At 44.9% G+C, this 20,059-nt stretch overlaps 2 protein-coding genes across 3 annotated transcripts; one reads left to right on the forward strand and one right to left on the reverse strand.

The window, feature by feature from the left end:
- Positions 1-139: 139 nt before the first annotated feature.
- On the reverse strand, positions 140-6,914 carry LOC310691918 (uncharacterized protein). Of its 2 annotated transcripts, none has more exons than XM_083472190.1 (5): positions 6,817-6,914; positions 4,693-4,966; positions 2,429-2,716; positions 1,771-1,932; positions 140-356 (listed from the first exon to the last, which is right to left on the reverse strand). In XM_083472190.1, the coding sequence occupies exons 2-5, from the start codon at positions 4,802-4,804 to the stop codon at positions 235-237; spliced, it is 684 nt and encodes a 227-aa protein (XP_083328316.1). In that variant the 5' UTR covers positions 4,805-4,966; positions 6,817-6,914; the 3' UTR covers positions 140-234. The 2 variants fall into 2 exon arrangements, with proteins under 2 accessions (XP_083328316.1, XP_083328317.1); XM_083472191.1 differs by lacking the exon at positions 6,817-6,914 and adding an exon at positions 5,840-5,919.
- A 1,689-nt stretch (positions 6,915-8,603) lies between these two features.
- Positions 8,604-17,640, forward strand: PNPO (pyridoxamine 5'-phosphate oxidase). Its single transcript, XM_083470279.1, has 7 exons — positions 8,604-8,773; positions 10,317-10,441; positions 10,559-10,658; positions 11,381-11,434; positions 12,610-12,738; positions 14,118-14,188; positions 14,919-17,640. The coding sequence occupies exons 1-7, from the start codon at positions 8,648-8,650 to the stop codon at positions 15,082-15,084; spliced, it is 771 nt and encodes a 256-aa protein (XP_083326405.1). The 5' UTR covers positions 8,604-8,647; the 3' UTR covers positions 15,085-17,640.
- The last annotated feature ends 2,419 nt before the right edge of the window (positions 17,641-20,059 follow it).

The following is a 20,059-nucleotide window of genomic DNA, read 5'->3' on the forward strand; positions in this document are numbered from 1 at the left end:
AATGGTCAACTTTTTATTATGATCAAGTCTAAATTTTGAAATATAATTGTAAAGGTTGTTTAACACAAAGTGTTAAAACATAACCAGAAAACACAGATATGTCTTAATTAGCCATGTCTTGATTAGAAGATTAAACAACTTATTGATTCCCAAATAAATATTTTTTATTGGATGGGGGAAGGATGTCGATTTGCAAATCTACAAAACCAATAAAATCAGGACGGGGAAAAAATATTAATCCTGTTCATCGTCATATTCCAGACCCTCTAGATGGCAAGTTCTGTGGTGGATCCACGCATTCCTCATTTTCAAAACGATCTGCTCCAAGCGGGAAAGGCGCTGCTCAAAGTCTCTCACTGCAATGAAACAGCATGATTTTTGACTCGGGCAAAACAACTATTGCTTCAACACACACTCTGTGACAACTGGTTTCAAATACAGGTAACTCACATCTTATGGGAAGGTTAGGTTATGGGGGTCCACGTGTATACACAAATATGTGTAAAAGCCACAAACTCCTGAATCTACACCCCTGGGTTTCCTCCACTCTCCATCTATTTATCTCCCCCACAAATTGCAAATCTGCTGTTGTAAACAAAATCTGCCCTTACTCCCTTATGGGGGACACAAGAGCCCTTATAGAGTCCTTTGTACGTTCTCCATCGGTGGAGAAAATTACAGAGGCCAACCAGAGAATATTGAGAAGCAAAGCAGCTAGTAAGCCTGATCTTTATTAAACTGTTGCAACAGGGTGCTTCCCTCACATGTAGGAGAAAGGAGGAGGACCCAGAACCCAGGTGTGCCTGCCCTTATATAGACATTTTAAATTGCCTTCTCTGGAGCTCAAGACCACCCCGCCATACATCATACCTACATCACAGAAAAGGCGGTCTACAACAGAAATTTGAATGTTGTTGCTTTTCCTGTCTGCCAGGTTATTGATAATGCCTTATCTGATTGCCTTTCCTGGTAGTCTGGCCATTCCTTTGAGATGGTGATTACCCAGTTCCTGAGACAATGGGAAGGTTCCATCACCCCCTCACTCCTTGCAGAGAAAACATTTGGTCAGTTTGGGAGACAGAATGATTTCAGGTCGGTCTTCCTGTGCTGATCTATGTACGTGCTTGGTTGGTACATTTATGAACATTTATTATATATACAGTGGTACCTCGGGTGAAGTACTTAATTCGTTCCGGAGGTCCGTTCTTAACCTGAAACTGTTCTTAACCTGAAGCACCACTTTAGCTAATGGGGCCTCCTGCTGTCGCTGCGCCGCCGGAGCACGATTTCTGTTCTCATCCTGAAGCAAAGTTCTTAACCTGAAGTACTATTTATGGGTTAGCAGAGTCTGTAACCTGAAGCGTATGGAACCTGAAGCCTATGGAACCTGAAGCGTATGTAACCCAAGGTACCACTGTATAAGACCTTAAATTTTTTATTACATGCAATCACATAAGTAAAAAAAGTGTCAAATGCGTGTTACCTGTAGTGGCAAGAATGATACAGAAGTAAAAAAACAGGAAGCATAGCAGGGTGCAAAGAAGCGAGGAAGCTTTTTTTCTGTTGAGTGTTGCATTCCTCTGTGGGTAACCTTGGGGGCACACCAGCAGTGAGGAAGGGCAGAGACAGCAGTGGGTGTAGTCAAAGCCCAACCCAATCTCCCTTTGCAACTTCAATATCAATATACTCTTTACAGTCACACACCCTCTACTGCTTGATCAAATCCCATTATTACTCAATCCATAAAAATGAGAGGTCCTCCTGACTTACTTGTGTTACTGATGGTGTACTCGATCTTCTGCATTCCAAGCAGGATCTCATCCAATGTGATCTTTTTTGGTGATTTCGGGAAATAGCGTGGATTGGTCTGTGTCTCTGCCTCCGTCCCATCAGCTGCATCTTTGGAGGTGCAGGGCCTTTCAATATCATCATCTTCCAGGGGTGGGGTGGGGAAAGGAAAGGAAAGGAAAGGGGGGTGTTAGTAACATGATAGTCTCCTTGCTTTGTCGAAATCTCTTGATATGTATCAACAGAGAGCTTGGAATCTATTCGATCATTGTGGATAATATTTAAGTGGGGTACAAGACTAGCTGAGTAGCAGTTGTTTATTGCAAGAGGAAGTGTGTGCTGTAGCCCAAAGAAAAGCTCTAATGCGTAAAGGACACAGTGATTGGAACATATTCACTGACTCACTGGATAATATCTACTGGGAGAGAGACAAGACTAGCTGGGTTGCCCTTTTTGTTGGAAGCTGGGAGTGGCTTACTATATACAGTGTACCCTGTATAGTTCTAAGGGAATCTTTAATGTACATATTGACACAAGACACTGTGCATTCTACACTTGGAACAAGTATTGGGCGGGCAGAAGTTGGAAGGTTATAATATACTTTTCCTAAACTGATATTTTCTTGGTTTTATGCACCAACCTTGACCTTTTGATGGCCGCCGTGTTTTGTCTTGTTCCTGTATTTTTTGTGGTTCTTGTACTTTTTTTGCTTCTTGTTCTTGTACTCTTTTTGCTTCTTGTTCTTGTACTCTTTTTGCTTCTTGTTCTTGTACTCTTTTTCCTTCTAGTTCTTGTACCCTTCGTTGTTCTTGTTCTTGTTCTTGTACTTTTCTTTGTTCTTGTTCTCGCTCTTTTTCTGATTCTTTCTTTTGCTTTTGCTCTTCCTCTTCATCGTCGTCATCCTCCTCGTGCTCCAGTATATAAGCAACTACCAAAACAGCAAACATGCCTGAATAAATTGCCCACCTGACCAGGTAAGAAGCTGCCCTCGGTTAAACCACCCCACGTGCATAGAAGGGTTTGGAGAAAAATTGCTGCTCCATTACTCAACCCAACGCATCACCACAGAGCCATGGGTGGCAGAGGGAGGGCAGCTGTATTCTCAAAGAAGTTTGCAATGTGTAAAAGTGCTATGCTGGCTAAGCAGCTATCTAAAGCGAGAGCTTTATTTTTTATCTTGTTCCACATGGCACATCTGATCCAGCCAACTAGGCTTCTCAGCCACTTCCCACAAGTAAATCATGTGGACACAGTAAGATGGCTACTCCCAGACAGAGTCTGGATGCACACTATATATTTCAAGTACCCTTCAAGTGCATTCTCCCTCTTTCAAAGAATTATGGGGACTGTGGTTTGTAAATTATGGTGCCCATAATTATCTGATTGCTCTTTAAAGGTATAGCGTGTGCACAGCCAGAGAAAGGAACCCTGCTACTACTGTTCCACAATATCAAAAAATATCAGCCCTGATTCTTCCAAATTTAGAGCAAGCTTCAGTTGCCACCAGCCTGAAGCCTGCCTGCTACAGACAGGCCTCTTCGCACACCTACGAAAACAGATGAGGAGGAGAGAAGGTTGTTCCACGTTACTGTCTCCACCGTGTTCTATTACGTTTTATTACATTTTTATATGTGCTGGAAGCTGCCCAGAGTGGCTGGGGAAACCCAGCCAGATAGGTGGGGTATCATAATCATCTCAAGAATAAACTCCTGCACAGATTGCCTGGAGCAAACTGCTGTTCCAGGCTAGGACTTGCAGGGGGAAAATAGGACCACGGTCAGCTCACAGTAGAGCCGGATTGAGTCAGGCTGTATGCAAGACAGTGGTAGCAAGCTAACTGAGGCTGTGGACACATTTCCAGTTTACAATGCAAATGGGTGGTTCTTTTTCTAAATTTGGAGAAAAGCTGGTTTGAGGGGGAAACACTTCAAAAAACCGTGTTTCATAAGAAACGATAGGAAAGGTTGCGGCTAATGTAACGTGTGCACGCTGCTTCACAAACCAGCAGCACACTGGATGCAGGGTAAATGGGCTGGAGGCTTTAAAGCAGTGGTTCTCAACCTGTGGGTCCCCAGATGTTGTTGGACTACAACTCCCATCATCCCTGAGCTCTGGCCTTGCTTGCTAGGGGTGATGGGAGTTGTAGTCCAACAACATCTGGGGACCCACAGGTTGAGAAAGGCTGCTAAAGACTTGGATGCTCCCAACTCCACGGGAAACTGTCGGTGCTTAAGGGAGCCATGGTTTGTTCCTCAGGTCCTGGCTCTGACAGAGCTGAGCAACTTTCTGCTTTCCCTAGGCCACAGAGAGGTGTCTTTCTGTACTGCTGAGGGTTCTGAGGACATATCCTGAGGCTTGGAGGACAGGTCAGGGCTATCTCCTCAGGTTGTGGAGGTGAAGCCTTCATTAACTCCTGGGGAACCCCTCTGCTGAAAATCTCCAGTGGGGTAGTGGCTTCTGAAGGTCTTTCAGAGGATGGGCCCTGCGTCCAAGTCTTCCCCAGTCCCCAGGGTTCTGACTTTTGAGCCATGTCACCTGGACAGTCCTGTGTTGCATATGCTCCACAAGGAGCCACGGCAGTTTACTGGGAGGGAGAGAGGTGACTTACTGGGAGGGGGAGAGCACAACATAAGCACATTGGTGGAGCCAATCCATGGCTCCTGCCAGTACGTTTGCAGCTGACTGACCTCACAACTCTTTCCCCCTCTCAGTAAGCTGCAGTGATATCAGTGATGGGAGGTCAGGTAAATGCTGTCACCCCACTAACTGCTACTGCCAGAGTGTCATGGGGCAAACAACTGACATGTGAATTGTGCTGGGCTATCAGAGCATTCTGGGTTGAGTGTGCTGAAAACACAGGGGTTTCACTTCTACAGCAGTGAGGAAGTGGATAGTTGTTTGTACTTAGGACTTCTTGGTTCTTGTTTCTGGGGACTGCCGTTGGTACTTCCAGCCGCATAGGCGTGGAGGTAGGTTTGGGGGCCGAGACATCATTTTTGCAGCAGCTCCAGGCCATTTTTAGCTGTTCCCCATCCTCCGTAGAAACATCCTCCTTTTTCTCTTGGCAGAAAGGAAACCTCCCAGGCCCTCTGGTTCAGAGGCTATTGCCTGGTATCCTTCTTCTGCTGCGTCAGTGTTGGCATTCCTCTTTTGAATGGGGATCTGCAGCTTTTCCAGCCTAGAGAACAGAGTGGGAGAAGAAAGTGAGAAATGAGGGTTTGCAGTCTTCCTTCCCTACCTGCCCACATGGAGCTTTTGTAGTATGTTGTGCTTCTAGATATTTACTTCTCTATTTATTTAGGTCTGTCTCCAGCCCTAGTCCTAATCATCTTAGACCCATTGAAGTTAATAAAGGTGACTAATGTTGGTTCGTGTCAGTGGGTCTAGTCTAGTCCAGTCTAATCTAGTCTGAGTACAGCTTAGTTGAATGCAACCCTTAAGAGTTTTTCTATGCTGCTTTGCATCAGGCCATGAGCTCAAAGCAGTTTACATAAAGCAAACATAATAAGATTTACAGAAACCCTTCTAAAAAAAGAAAACCCACAGTAAAACAAAGATAATTGGTGGGAAATGCTAAAAAAAGACTAGAGGATGAAAAATAAATCTCAACATGGCTTCCAAAGGCTTGGGAAAACAAGGGAGCCTTCAGCATGTGCTGGAAACCCATCAGTGTCTTAACCATTTTTGCCTCCAAGGGAGGGAAGATCATAACTGCAGAGCCACCACAGAGAAGGCCCTGCCCTGGGTGCCCATTTGACAGGCCACATCCTTTGATGGGACCACAAACAGGGGACCCCTACTGATCTCAGGGCTTGGAGTGATTCATGTATTAGGGCACCACTCTAACTCCTGCTGGGCAGCATCAGAGCTTGACAAATCAACAGGATTCCAATCATTCCACTCCATTCCCCTTCCCCATAGTTTTTTCCCACCCACCCATTTCTAGTCAGCATTTCATGGCCTCTGGGCATGATCAGTCCTCATTACCCCCCTCCCCAAGTTTTCCTACACGATGGGTGTTTTCCTAATTTTTTTATATATTTTGGCAAACCTTGGAGTTGTCCCAAGCCTGCTGATACATTTCTCTTTTGCGCAGATGATGCCATTTTGGTTACATGAGGAACTGTACTCACAGCCTGAACATTGGAAATAGAGGGGATTATATTTATTTCTTTTCCTTTGGAATTATATTTCTAAGCACAGGTGGGAGAAGTTTATAGAATTGCATAATATGCAATCAAAATCCTTTTTCCTCAATAACGCCTGCTGGAGCTTTGAAAGTCCCCACAAAGGAAAAGGCAAGCCATTTTAGTTGAAGCATTTAAACTGGTTCCAGTGATAATCTTTTGAAATTAACCCTTTCAGTGCTGAGGAAGGTCCCCCCTAGAATAGCTCTGAACAAGCCATAAAGAGCAATAGAACCAGAAATCACTAACAAATCCTAGCTACACCTCAAATGTGTGTGTGTGTGTGTGTTTCTGTATGTCTGTCTGTCTGTCTGTCCCTCCCTCCCTCGCTTTCTCCAGGAAGAGTTTACAGAATGCTTCATTGTCACAAGAGCGAAGTCTAGAAAAGAAAAGTATTTTAAGATTTAACAAATTTACTGTCCAGCATCTTACCAAATTGGGAGCACACACGACCTAACATTGATATGTTAGGTATTCATGTACATTGCTTCTTACTGAACTGTGCAGATGATTCTAAGCACACCCAAATAACCTATCATTTCACATTGCCTGCAATTTCTAGAGGATTCTGTTTTTTCTATATTTCACCCTCCCTCTCCCAGCAGTTCCACTCATGTCCGGCACTTGGTTAAGAACAGAAATAGGAGTTCCAATCTTTGGAGAGTTTAGTAACAGCAGCTGGTGACAAGTCCTTCTGTGCAATTAGGAAGTCTCGTCTCATCTAGGTCTCATACACCAAAAGCAGGTTTCCAGTCCTATTGGTTTATAATCAAGTCAGACTAAAAATATAACAATTATGGAAATGTTAACAAAATGAAAGAGAAAAGCATCAAACACTTACTCTCATAGAGGACCTCTGGTCATCTAATAGGTGGGCCAGCAGAGGGAGGTGTCACAATGAAGGTCATGTCACTGTTACCTTAGCAACCTGGGTCAGACAGGGGCATTGTTACTCTTAATATGAACACAGGTGCTATGGTTTCTAATTCATTCAGTTCGTTATGCATATTTTTGCTTTTCATTCAGGCAAAATTTGCCCATGTGCCTGCTACACATAGCAGAGTTTGTTTGTGTATATGGGGCTTATGCAGGATGTCACCACCACACATCCTGCAAATGCCATTTTAAGTGTAACTTCTGGCAATGCACATAGGGATTTAGAACAGTCCAAAAGCAGCTGCCGTGCTGGGTTGGCTGGCATCCGTCTGTCTCAGGAGAAAAGGGAAGAGTGCACCTTCAGGACTGAAGTCAAACCATTGCAGAGTTACAGTGCCTGCTATGTCTGTAGAGAGACATGTTTTGTTGCAGCTGGGGCAGATAAAGGTGTCTGGTTGTGCTATTGCAGAAGCACCATGGCATTTCTTCTCTCTGTGCTCCTCCCAGCTGTCATTCCTCCTCTGGCCAATGTGGATACAGGACCTGACTGTCTGTCTCCAGGCACTGTGATTGCCTGCAAGCGATTCCCACACGGCAGAGTTAATGTTGCCAGCATTCATATCACATCTGCAGACTGAAGCCAGCTCCCCATGCAACACACCCCTGGAGATCCTGCAATCTTCCATTCTGTGCACATGACCAAGCATAGACCTTGCTGAGACACAAATGCCAACATACAGGGAATGGGGCTTGGGATTCTGCCCTGCCATGTGATGCCCAAAATCTTCCTGCTGCATCGCATTGCTCCTGGCAACTGTTAGTTGCCCACGAATCTATATGTGTTATTGAAAAATATAGAAAATGATATTTCAGTTATACAACTTGGGGTGAGCTCATCACACTCTTTGTGCAAAAACCCATGTATTTGTGGATTGTGGGTGCATGTATGAATCTACCACCCTTGATGTGATATTTCTGCTGTCATTGGACTTTACTGGCATCTAAGTTTTTTGATGATCAATCAGTCACTTGGCCATGAAGCCCATTGTCTCTTAGCCTAGCCTAAGAGGTTAATTAATGTGCTAAAAGTGGAGGCGAGGGATCTACGGCGGAGCTGCTTGAAGAAAATTTGGGAAATAAATAAGCTCTCAGGAAGAGCAAGAAGCCCTTGTCTTTGTTGCCACCATTTGTGAATAGTCGGGGGAGAACATACTGCTCAGTAGGGGCTTGAAACTGCGTACACTATGCACTGTGCCTTTCAAGCACATTCGAAGCAGATTTCCCCCCTCAAAGAATTATGGGAACTGTAGTTTAATGGTTTCTGGGAACTGTAATTCTGTGAAGTGTAAACTACAGGGTCCAGAATACTTTGAGAGACAAAATGCATTTGGAATGTGCTTTCAAAGCATAGGCCAGTCATTTATTTCTCAGCCGGAACAACTTCATAAGCAGAAGGTGGGAGCGAAGAACTGTGTACACTCGCGAGCTTACGGGCGCGTTTCCACTGTACACAAACCCTTCGCGATGCTAGAGGCAAGTCGCTTTCTATTAGTTTACGAGGGATCGCCTTCTACTTTCTGATTGGTGGTGACTGTCGCTTCGCGCTCTTGATTTGCTGTGGTCGAAGGAGGGCGGGGGTAGAGGAAAAGGTGGGCTCTTGCTTCGTTTCTGATTGGGCGCTTGAAGACCTCTTTCCTCCCGGCCTCTGAGGTTAGGGGAGAAGATACGAGCTGCTTCCGCCCGCGTTGCTCTTTCCTGCGCGTGCGCACTGCAAAGGGGGCAAAAGGGTTCCTTTGATGTTGAGCTGCGTGGTTCGCCTGGGGTCGCGTCCTTTGGGGTTTCGTGGTTCAAGCCAAGCGGGGAAATCGTCTCGTGCCATGGACCTGACGCACCTTCGGAAAGACTACAGGGGGGATGATGAGGTGAGGGAGTAGCATTAAACCCCAGAACATGTTTTTGCACTGCAGCGTTTCGGGGCCGGGGAATGCTGAAGGACAGAGTGCCTCTGAGTTTGTGCAGAGTGCGCGGCGTTTCTGCGCTTAGCCTCGCAGTTTGACTTTCGCTCCGAAAAGAATCGTGGCGTAGTAATAAAGGTGTTGTTTCTGAGCATATACAGAGTGGCTGAGCATATATAGAGACGCTCACTTGTCTTAACACAAACAGATGCTGGAGGTATAAGAGAGTTGTGGAAAAATAAATGCCCACTATCTGTTACATAATGGTCTGAGGGCCTCACTACCCAGCTTGTATTTGATCTAACCTATTTCATATAGATCTAACATATTTCATATAGGCATCAATTTCAGGTGGCTTTCCATGTGGACATCTAAAGGGCTTATGTTAAAATTTGTATACTGATGGACTGATGGTTACTGTACCTACCTGCATTGTAGTCTATCATTATTGGCATATTATTATTTGCCGTTTCTATTTTTTCCTCTTCTCTTTATTTTTTCAATTTTCTTTCATCTTTTCTTTTCCTTCTCACTAAATTTGCAAGTAAACTAATAATAGGATCTCCTTGATGTTTGAAGCTGTGAACAAGGGATTAGATCAAATTGAAATTGCATTTAGAATTCCTTTGAAATCACCGGGGCTTACATTAGTCATGGCTTCACATCTAATTTAGGCTGGACCTCACCCAAGGCATCCAAAGCAAATATTAAGAGACAAGGTAGAGAGCTTTTGCTTCAAATTAAGCACCATGAGACTGGGTCCAGAAGGTTAGGTGGGTGTGTCAATTGATAGATGCAGGCAGGTTTGGAGGAATGGGTCAGGTGATGATTATGGAAGGTTGGGAGGATGATGAAACAATTGGGGAATATCAAAAGGAGGGAAGGAGAAATGGAAAGGGTTGGTGAGTTTACAGGAACACAATAGGTGATGGAGAAGCAGTAGGATATGACACACTGACCACATTTTGGAAATGAGAAGTGATAGATGTGTGACTGAAAGGGGAGAAGAACTGGCGTCAAACAGTGAAAGGTAAAGGGTGCAGTCGTGACCGACTCTGGGGTTGTGGCGCTCATCTCGCTTTATTGGCCAAGGGAGCCACTGTACAGCTTCTGGGTCATGTGGCCAGCATGACTAAGCCGCTTCTGGCGAACCAGAGCAGCACATGGAAACGCCGTTTACCTTCCTGCTGGAGCGGTACCTATTTATCTACTTGCACTTTGGCGTATTTTCGAACTGATAGGTTGGCAGGAGCAGGGACCGAGCAATGGGAGCTCACCCCGTCACAGGGATTCGAACCGCCGACCTTCTGATCGGCAAGCCCCAGGCTCTGTGGTTTAACCCACAGCACCACCCGTGTCCCACCCGTGATGGAGAAGCAGTAGGATATGACACACTGACCACATTTTGGAAATGAGAAGTGATAGATGTGTGACTGAAAGGGGAGAAGAACTGGTGTCAAACGGTGTAGCCATCTGCTAAAAGTATGGGTGTTTTTTGTTCCCATCCCAGGCCTTTGAGGAGAAACATCTGACCTCCCTTAACCCTATTAAGCAGTTCTCTGTATGGTTTGAAGAAGCTATGAAGTGCCCATCTATTGGGGAAGTCAATGCCATGTGCTTAGCCACCTGTACTAGGTAGGAATCGTTGCCTGATGGCTTGTATTCTTGTGTGCTTTATGGGTTTGGAGGACCCAGGGCCAAAGTAAAGAGGAAATAATTGCCTATCTACAAGCTGTGTTTATCCCTTCCCAGAGATGGACGGCCTTCTGCTCGGATGCTGCTTTTGAAGGGGTTTAGCCAGGAAGGCTTTCGCTTCTTCACTAACCATGAGAGCCGGAAAGGGAGAGAGCTGGTGAGTGCTACTTGTACAGAAAGATTATCGGAGAAAAGTTGAACCTTTGTAAACTGGCACCTCAGATTTACTTCTATGGAGCTGACACTTTGAATCCAGGCTTCTTATTTTTTAAGTGAAACAGCAACAATCCTTTAGGATATCTGCATTTTGTGACCAATATCAATTACGCAAAGTTAGGAAAGTTGCAAATATTTGCCTATTCTGCTTCCATTTTGCTGTGGGAACATACATAAGCACCTATGCAAGCTACTGAGGGGGAACTGGAACTCTCATAGAAGCTATCTATGGAGTCTTAGTTTTTGCTGGCTCAGCAACAAGTGACCCTGAGCTAAACTGGGCCAGCCAAAGGGTTATGAGTATAAATTCCTCTTCCTTCTGCAAATAGACCATTCAAGGAGCAGAGAGAGAGAGAGAGGCTGACTGAAAAGAAAAGTACAACAAAAAACTCTTCAGTCTAAGAACCTCCTTCCAGATCATCCTTGCCTTTTAGCTTAGGGAATCCAGGTGTCTCTGTGTAGACACCCAAGTTTAAAGCACTTTCCCCCACCCCCAAAGAATGCAGGGAACACTACCTCTCACACAGCTACAATTCCCCACAAACTACAGTTCCCATGATTCTTTGTGGGAAGTCACATGCTTTGAATATATGATATATACACAGCCTTAGTCAGCAGACACAGCAACTTTCTTTTCACTGTTGCTTTTCTCACCGTTTGCAGGATTCAAACCCATTTGCTTCGATGGTCTTCTACTGGGAGCCCCTCAATCGCCAGGTAAACTGTCTTCTCTGCATCTACTGAAAAGAAGTCCTGTAGTCAAACTGGAAACCTCTGTAATACATGGGGTGGGTGACATGGTAAGAGGAGCTTTGGTGAACTTTTGTCCTGGTTGCTCCTTTTCATTTTCCCAGCTGCTGCTTATATGCTCTTGAGTCTTACTATATGTAGCCCGGGCTTGGGCAGATGGACAAGGGCATGATCTTGCTGTAGCTGGAGGCTCTTCCTTTCTCGCCTGTTCTGTGGAAGATGCTGAATTCTGATCTCAAATATGGAAGGGATTGAAGTGTCGGTACTTGAGTTTGCTTCAGCTCTTCTTGTGTCTACTGAAAATGAAATAATGCCTTTGGAACAGCTCGGAGGGAGTACTGTGGTTATCCTCTCTGGTTTGTAGCGAGTCTGAATTTTGGAACCAGAAACTGCTATTCATTGCCGTGTGTCTTGTTCTTTCAGTCATCTCCTCCCTACTGTCATTCAGCTCCCTTTCAGCTCAGAGAGCCACCAACACGAACAGGCCGCCTTAAAATGTGGCCATGGGAAAGACCCCCCCTAGCGACTAGAAGTCGTGCGCTTTCCCTCTCTGTGGCCATCTCTCTGTGCCATAGAGAGGCCATAGAGTCTGTGGGATGTGAGTTTGCTATTCCTCCTCCCTCAAGATCTAATGATAGACAGCTGTTCCCGCCACTGCAAGGCAAGAAGCAACATGCTAGATGGAACAAGGCCATGGGCCACATCTGGGCCACAGGCATCCGGAGGTGTAGGGTGGGAGAAAAGAACTTTTAATTCATCATATTTGGTTTCATGGACAATAGACAAAAAAAATGACATGGAATAGGAAAGTTTGGAATGAGCCTGTTTTTAACTTGGCAATTTGATGGGTTTAAGAAGAAAGAGGGAATGTTTGCCTATGCAAGATTAAGTAGGTTGGAGAGACTTTTTTTGAGCAGTGCTTCACACAGAGAACAAGCAAATCAGAAGAGTTGGAATTGTCCAATTAAGTTTTAAAAATTAAGTTTTCCATCTCCACCCACCTTCTCTTTTCTCAGTTAATCCCACCATATTGGAGAGGAGCTTGGGGTAACTATGATTTGAACTGCACAGCAAAGCCCCCTTACTAGCACATCCTCACTCTGGTCTTGTGCTTCACATGCTTTGAACTGAATTGCTTGCAGGTGCGGATTGAGGGCCCTGTAGAGAAGCTTTCTGAGGAGGAATCGGAGAAGTACTTCTATACGCGTCCAAAGAGCAGCCAGATCGGGGCTGTAGTGAGTCATCAAAGCACGGTGATTGCGGACAGAGAGGTGAGGAGCTGCAGTGTTGGGCTGCCCTTTCTTGAACCAGCATTGGGGGTGGGGAAACAGTGTTGAAATATGCCTTTTCATGATAAGCTGGAGAGCTTGGGTGTACGTTGTTAGACGCGGTAACAAAAATAATAATCTGTAAACGGGTATCAAAACTTCCTTAACGTGGAAGGTTCTCAAGGTGGACTGCTCGTCATCAGGGATATTGAAGAACAATTTCAAACATGGTTCTGCACAAAAGTTGAAAGCTCCTCCACAACATAGGCATCCTGTAGTACAGGGGTGGGGAATGTCTGGTCCCTGGGCTTCATCATTTGACTTGCCGGGCCATTTCAGCTGATATGATTTCATATGATGTTGGATAATGGTAGGGCTCGGCCAGAAGGCGCTCTGATGGCAGTGCCTCTATACCTCCTGTGCAAAGCACTGTGCAAGCCATGCTTTAAGAGCAGCTTCCAAAGACCCCTGCAGTCAAAAAAGCTCAGGCAATTGACAAATGGGCAGCTTAAACTTGGCATGGGAGATGGGCTAGAAAGGTTCCCCAACTCTGCTACAGTAGATATCCAGTGTGTTAAGACTTATTGTAGTTGAGCTTGAGTTCTTAACAGCCATTTTTAACACAAATAACTTTTAGATTTGTCTATAATAGGTGTGGGGGTATAGGTGTTTGGGTTTCTTTTTTTGGGGGGTGTTTGAGCATCACCAGCCTTTCTTCTGTGAAATGGGTTTTTTTTGGGTGGCCATGGCAGTTCCTTAGATTTCCATCTGTGTCCCTGGGCTCCAAAATGTTGTGGATTCCTGGCATGTATCATTACAGTTTACCTTGCAGATCATTTGGCTGGAAGGTGGGATATAAAACTTTTAAATAAATTTGTAATAAATACATCTTTATTGGTTTAAAATACAGTCTTACAATAAAGGTAAGTACAACAAAGTTAAGCACAGAAAAGAAAAAAGAAAAAGAAAGAAAAAGAATTATCCACATCAAAAAGTACAAAAAGTTTAAAAGTAACAAGAAAAGAAAAAGAAAATAACAATTAAAAGTATCAGATATTTATGCAACATCATTTCTTATCCAATAATGTCTTCTGTGAAAAGCTTCCAATCGTTCTCATTATACTTTTTCTATTAAAACTTTTAAATAAATTAATAGTCTAGTCCTAACACCACCCATTATCCACTGAGCTTGTCCCTTGGCATCCTCTCCCTCCAGTTCTCAGCAAACGACATGCTCGTTAGCCATCCTTACAAAGTGCAGATTATCCGCAAGCCTCTCTATATCCCCAAATCACCTAGTAGATTGGAGTTATTACCAAGCTCCCAGGTACTGTAGTTTCCTTTTGACGAAAAGCTTCACAGCCCTTTCCCTCTTTTTTTAGTATTTAAGGAAGAAAAATGCAGAGCTGGAAGAGGTGTACCGAGAGGCTAAGGTGCCTAAGCCAGCATATTGGTGAGTCAGGCCTTGGTGTGCATTCTGGCCGTTTGGCTTTCTGTATGTTGTTCCCCCTCTCTCAGTTGTTATCAGCCATAGATCCAGGACGTTGTTTTCAGAAACTTGTGATCTTTTTTACAGTGGTGGATTGGGCTGGTTGGAATAAACTCAAGCCAAAGGAAATTGAGGAGTGTGGTGTTGTGGCAAACACCACAGCAGGGATTAGTAAAGGGACCCCTGACCATTAGGTCCAGTCGTGGCCGGCTCTGGGGTTGTGGCGCTCATCTCGCTTTATTGGCCAAGGGAGCCACTGTACAGCTTCCGGGTCATGTGGCCAGCATGACTAAGCCACTTCTGGCAAACCAGAGCAGCGCACGGAAACGCCGTTTACCTTCCCGCCAGAGCGGTACCTATTTATCTACGTGCACTTTGACATGCTTTCGAACTGCTAGGTGGGCAGGAGCAGGGACCGAGCAACAGGAGCTCACCCCGTCGCGGGGATTCGAACCGCCGACCTTCTGATCAGCAAGTCCTAGGCTCTCTGGTTTTAACCCACAGCGCCACCCACATCCCTCTACATACAGCAGGGATTAGAGAGTAGCTAAACCTCTTGATTTATTTCCGCACCCCATGAGGTTTGTTTATATAGCTCACACAGCCCTATTACCAATTGGCGAGTTGGTGCTTTGTTGTTTTAGGGTTCTTTCTTTCAGTCTCTTTATCTCTCTCTCTCTTTTATCCCCTCCAGGGGAGGCTACATCTTGAAACCGAAAGTCATAGAGTTCTGGCAGGGCCAGACAAACCGTTTGCATGACCGCATTGTTTTCCGGTACCTCCAAGACAGCAGTGCACCCTTGAAACCTATGACCCACAGAGGAGAGGACAACTGGATCTACGAGAGGCTGTCTCCTTGAGAAGCTTGTAGAGTTCACCCTCTCTCTTTTTTAAGTTCCAAATTCTTTGTTCCCCCACTTGCCTCTCAGACAGAGCACCCAAAGAACCGCTGGACAAAGTCATAGACTGGGGAGACCTGGAATTGAAATCCTTGCAGTGCTGTTCAGTCAGCTGCTAACTCTCAGCCTAGCCTATGTTACAAGGTACTGGTGAGGATAAAGTGGTGGTAATCTCTGTGTGAACCATTGGAAGAAAGGCAGGTTGAAGCAGCCTAAACATTATTGCGGAGAAGGGCAGTGCAAACTTGTAGCATGGGCTTCCTCCTACACACAAAGCACAATCCCGACCGTTCTGTTTTAATTTTGAAATTGTTCTTTTTTATTTTGGGGCCCGCTAGCAGCACTGGTTCCTACAATCCCTGAGATCAGTGTCCTTGATTATTTTGTGTGTTTGTCCATTCCACCAGCAATCTCGCTCTTGCATATGCACTAAGCATTCTAGGACTGGTCATTCTTGAGAGTATGTCACATTAAGGAAGCACAAATCTCTCTTTCTCTCAAACTGCATGTTCTACTTGAACTGTGCAAGCATTCATTCTGATCTAGAGAAGGACCTGAGCCAGCAAGTCACTGTTTCAGGATGTTGCTTGTTTGACTAGCAATCTCACGAGATCTGGACAACAGATGCATAGGAAACAGGGAAATAAGTTGGCATACATATATCCTCAAGCATGGTCTGCACTTTATTTAGCCTCAGTAATTTTCCTTGTAATTGGGTTGCAACCTGGGCGAGGCCCTCATGGATCTCTGAGCCCTGTTAAAAGGTACCTGCCAAATAATAATAATAATAATAATAATAATAATAATAATAATAATAATAACTTTTATTATTTACACCCCGCCCATCTGGCTGGGTTGCCACAGCCATTCTGGGCTACTTCCAACACACATAAAAACATAATAAAACATCAAACATTAAAAACTTCCCAGTACAGGGCTGCCTTCAGATGTCTTCTAAAAGTTTAATCTCCTTTTGCCCATCTCATATATTTGGGCCCTGGAGGTAACAATATGTCAGGGTATGACTGCACTACAGATTTTTAAACTATTCACACATTTAGCTAACATTTCTCACAAAGCATAAAACCTTGGGGATTTTCAATCCCCTAAAGCTATACTTTCCAGAGTTAGAGGTGCTGGTGGGAGATCATTAATTACCTGCCCTTCAGCCTAAGGTCACAGGGCAAGTTACAACATTAGAACACGATATTAAAAGCAGTATAAAACAACTTATTGACTTTTCAGATTGGCTTAATGCTGTGGCTAGCAGATATATCTGTGTGGTTCTGCATTAGAATGGAGCAGATAGGCTTAGTTCAGTTTCTATAAATTCACTATATCAGGCATGATTAGAAGAGGCTTGTGCTCCGTGTTGAAGAGGACCCAGATTCTGAAACCAACAAAAATGAAAATTGGGAGGTCTGTTAAATGGGCAACCAAGATGGAGTTGGAAGAGACCTCCCAAATCATCCAGTGTGCCCAGTGCAGAAAATGCAGTAAAACAACATAGGCACACATATGTGGATTCTGGTGCAAGGACTGGGAGTGGTGGAAGGGGGATAGACCAGCACTTATTACAACCAAGGGTGTGCAAGGACTATAGGTTCAGGAGCATAAAGGTGTGGGGCTGTGGTAGCACATATACTTTGCATGCAGATTCTAGATTCAGTCCGGCTGAAATTGCAGAGAGCTGCTTTCAGTCAGCGTGGACAGTACTGAGCAAGATGGGCTAATGATCTGACTTTGTATAAGGCAGTTTCCTATGTCCCCATGAACTAGAAAGGCTTAATGGGGCGGAAGACAGGTGGATGTTCTGCTCTGTCTTCCCTTCCTTTTTGCTTCTGTTTTCACTGCCCCCCCCCCCATTTTCCGACCTTCAATCTATAAAAGCTAGGAACTCTTTAAAGTAAAAAAGGCCTGAGATACTTGGGATGTGGAATTCTGACCTGGATATCAGATTCCATGCTTACCTGACAGTCCCTGGAACAATCAAAGAGTTTGAGTCCAAAGTTGATCTTCCATTTATTTAAAGAGGAAGGTGATTTCTACCAAGCTTTTGCAACTGCAGTCCTTCCACATCACTTGCCAGGCCTCCCTAATCCATAGCAGATGGGTGTACGGTAGGAGAGAGGCAGGAAATCCCCATTTCAGTAACATTCATTTTAAGGAACTCCTGTTCCTGCCTTGAGGTGTTATCTCCCAGTGTGACAACTTACATGCGCTTTGTGGTTCTTCCATAGACAAAACTGGAAGTGCAACAGTAAATACATTAGTCACTGATCCTAATGGGTCAGAGACGTGCTTTGGTGTGTGTGTGTGTGTGTGTGTGTGTGTGTGTGTGTGTGTTGCTCTGTTAATGTTCTTTGTGAAGGTCTTAAAAGTACTGGATATTGTCCCGATAATTCCTGTTGTTGCTCTGTCTGGGCAGTCTGGCGTCTATAAATGCTGCTGTGTACCAACCTTTGAGTCTGTGCCTATGTACATTTGGACAGTAAAAGTTCAGCCTGGTGAATGATAGTTGAAGGTGAATGTGGATTAATATTAACTTCTGTCCTGTTCCCCCCCACAAAAAGTGTGTGTGTCGTCTTTCCTGCCTCCAGAAGTGCTCTGGTGGGGGACATGTCATGCTCCTTCTGGGGTAGCTTCCCCATCCTTGGTCCCCACCCTGCCCTCATCTCTCACCTGTGGCTCCTAGAACTGTCAGCGTGCGGCAGTGGCCACACCCTGGGAAATTGTGTTGACTGGCTGGCTGACTAAACCAGGTGTGGGTAGCCATTGGGTCTCAAGCCCTTGCTGAGTTAGTGAGGGGCAGAAGTGGCTCATCAACCTGGAAAGTTAGCCCATCTACTGTAGGAGAAGGAAAACTGATCCTAAACTGATACCTAGTCATGAGAAAGACTTCAGGTGTAAACGCAGAGGGAAAATCTGTACCCTTTGCCTTGCAGTACATCTTTAGGAGAAGAAAAAGCACTAAGGAGTAAAGGCTTCACAACTCTGAAGTGATGACTGCCTACGGTTGGTGAAAATCATATGCTGAAACTAACCCCAGGCTAAAAGCAAGCAATTTAATCTTGGCAACTTTAAAAACTTCTCCAAAGAAACTCTTAAGAGCACTGGTAAAAGAGGTTTGGATTCAGCTGACGAATGCTTGAAAGGAGGGAATTCCAAAGGGAAACCCCTGTGAGTGTTTGTGGCCTTATTACATAAGGCACAACCGGTGAAAAGTGGAAATACTGGATTTCTCTTCTGGTTTTACATTGTCATCTACCCCCCCTCCCCAAAGCATGCTGTTCTTCTACATTCCACCAGGGGGAGTTAGCGTGGGCTTTTCTCTGGTGTGCAGCCCAAGTCAAGTATTGGTTTGCTCTCTGTTCATTCTTGGGTTGCCTCCCAGTGAAACTGCATCCCTGATAACCTTTTGCCCTCTCTCAGCTCCCGGCACATATTTGCCTTTTCAGTCATTGCTCCTTCGCTTGCTAATCGAGGGCTAAGATCTGCCAGAGCAGTTCACGTTTGATGATGGGATTCCCTAAAGCCTGGGAGAGCCCCCTCCTGCCTTGCCTCTGGAAACACCCCTTTCTGGAATGCTCCTGAACTTTCGCTTTCCTTGTTTGAGCCTGAGGCTTCACGTTGTCACTGCGGTGCCTGGAGATCAGAAGCATATCCTGAACCATGCAAAGCAATAAACAAGAGAACAGCGTCCCTGATCATGTGTGAAACCATGCACACAGACACACACAGATCGCTTGGGCATTTGTGAATTAGGGAAGAGGTCCCAAGTTGGAAGGTGTGGGTTCCAGTAAATCTGAGCCTTAGTGCATCAAGTTTTAGAAACATAAGATATTTTATTACTAAAAAGTGATGTGACATCTTAAAAAGAATTGATGTACAGTGGTGCCTCGGGTTACATACGCGTCAGGTTACAGACTCCGCTAACCCAGAAATAGTGCTTCAGGTTAAGAACTTTGCTTCAGGATGAGAACAGAAATCGTGCTCTGGCGGTAGCAGGAGGCCCCATTAGCTAAAGTGGTGCTTCAGGTTAAGAACAGTTTCAGGTTAAGAACGGACCTCCGGAACGAATTAAGTACTTAACCCGAGGTACCACTGTACTGTTGTGCTTAACATTGTTAACTATGGCCTGGAGAACTAGGCTTCAAATCCCCACCCAGCCTTGAAGCTCACTGGATGGCCTTCAGCCAGTCACCATTTCTCGGGCTAACCTACCTCACAAGGTTGTTAGAAAGATAAAATCTTTGCAGGAAAGGTGGGATATAGATATAATAACTGGTCTCTTAAGAGACCAATCAGGCCATTCTGCATATTTCTGACAGAGGGTTGTGTTGCATCTATTGGCACATTTATTTAGGTGTAAATCACATTGAACTACATGAAGTTTGCTCTGTAGTAAACCTACAAGGGACACTGGTATGTATGTCTTGCTTTCTCCTTTTCTCCTTCCTGAAAAAATGTAGTGCCTGGATCCCCCCCCCCCAATAAATATATTATAAATATGTGCCCACTTTGTGAGCAGAGATATAGCCAAAGTCAGTGGTCTCTGAAGTAATGAGATACTTGAGCTCTATAGAATCCAATTAAATCGCAAAGGGGTAGTGATGTGATGCTCAAATCTGAGCTGGGTTTGATTGTAGGAGACTCCACATCACATTACTGCTGAGCCAGACAACCTTGGGCCCTAACCTCTACCTCCCAGGGTTGAGCTGAGGTCATAATGAGGCGAACACTGTAAAAGTTCCTGGTACACTGTAAAAATGTGCCACAAAGATGATTATCCTTTGCCCGTGGGCATTCGAGGAGGCCTCTTAATTTTGCTTCCTGCTTAGCTGGGACCCTGGAGCAGAACTGCAGGACTCTTGGCCTCTCCTTCAACCTACACAGTGAGATATTTGCAAAGAGGAAATGCTGGGCCTCTTAATAT

This window comes from Podarcis liolepis (genome assembly GCF_965112155.1).
Source record: "Podarcis liolepis genome assembly, chromosome: 13".
Taxonomy (NCBI): domain Eukaryota; kingdom Metazoa; phylum Chordata; class Lepidosauria; order Squamata; family Lacertidae; genus Podarcis; species Podarcis liolepis.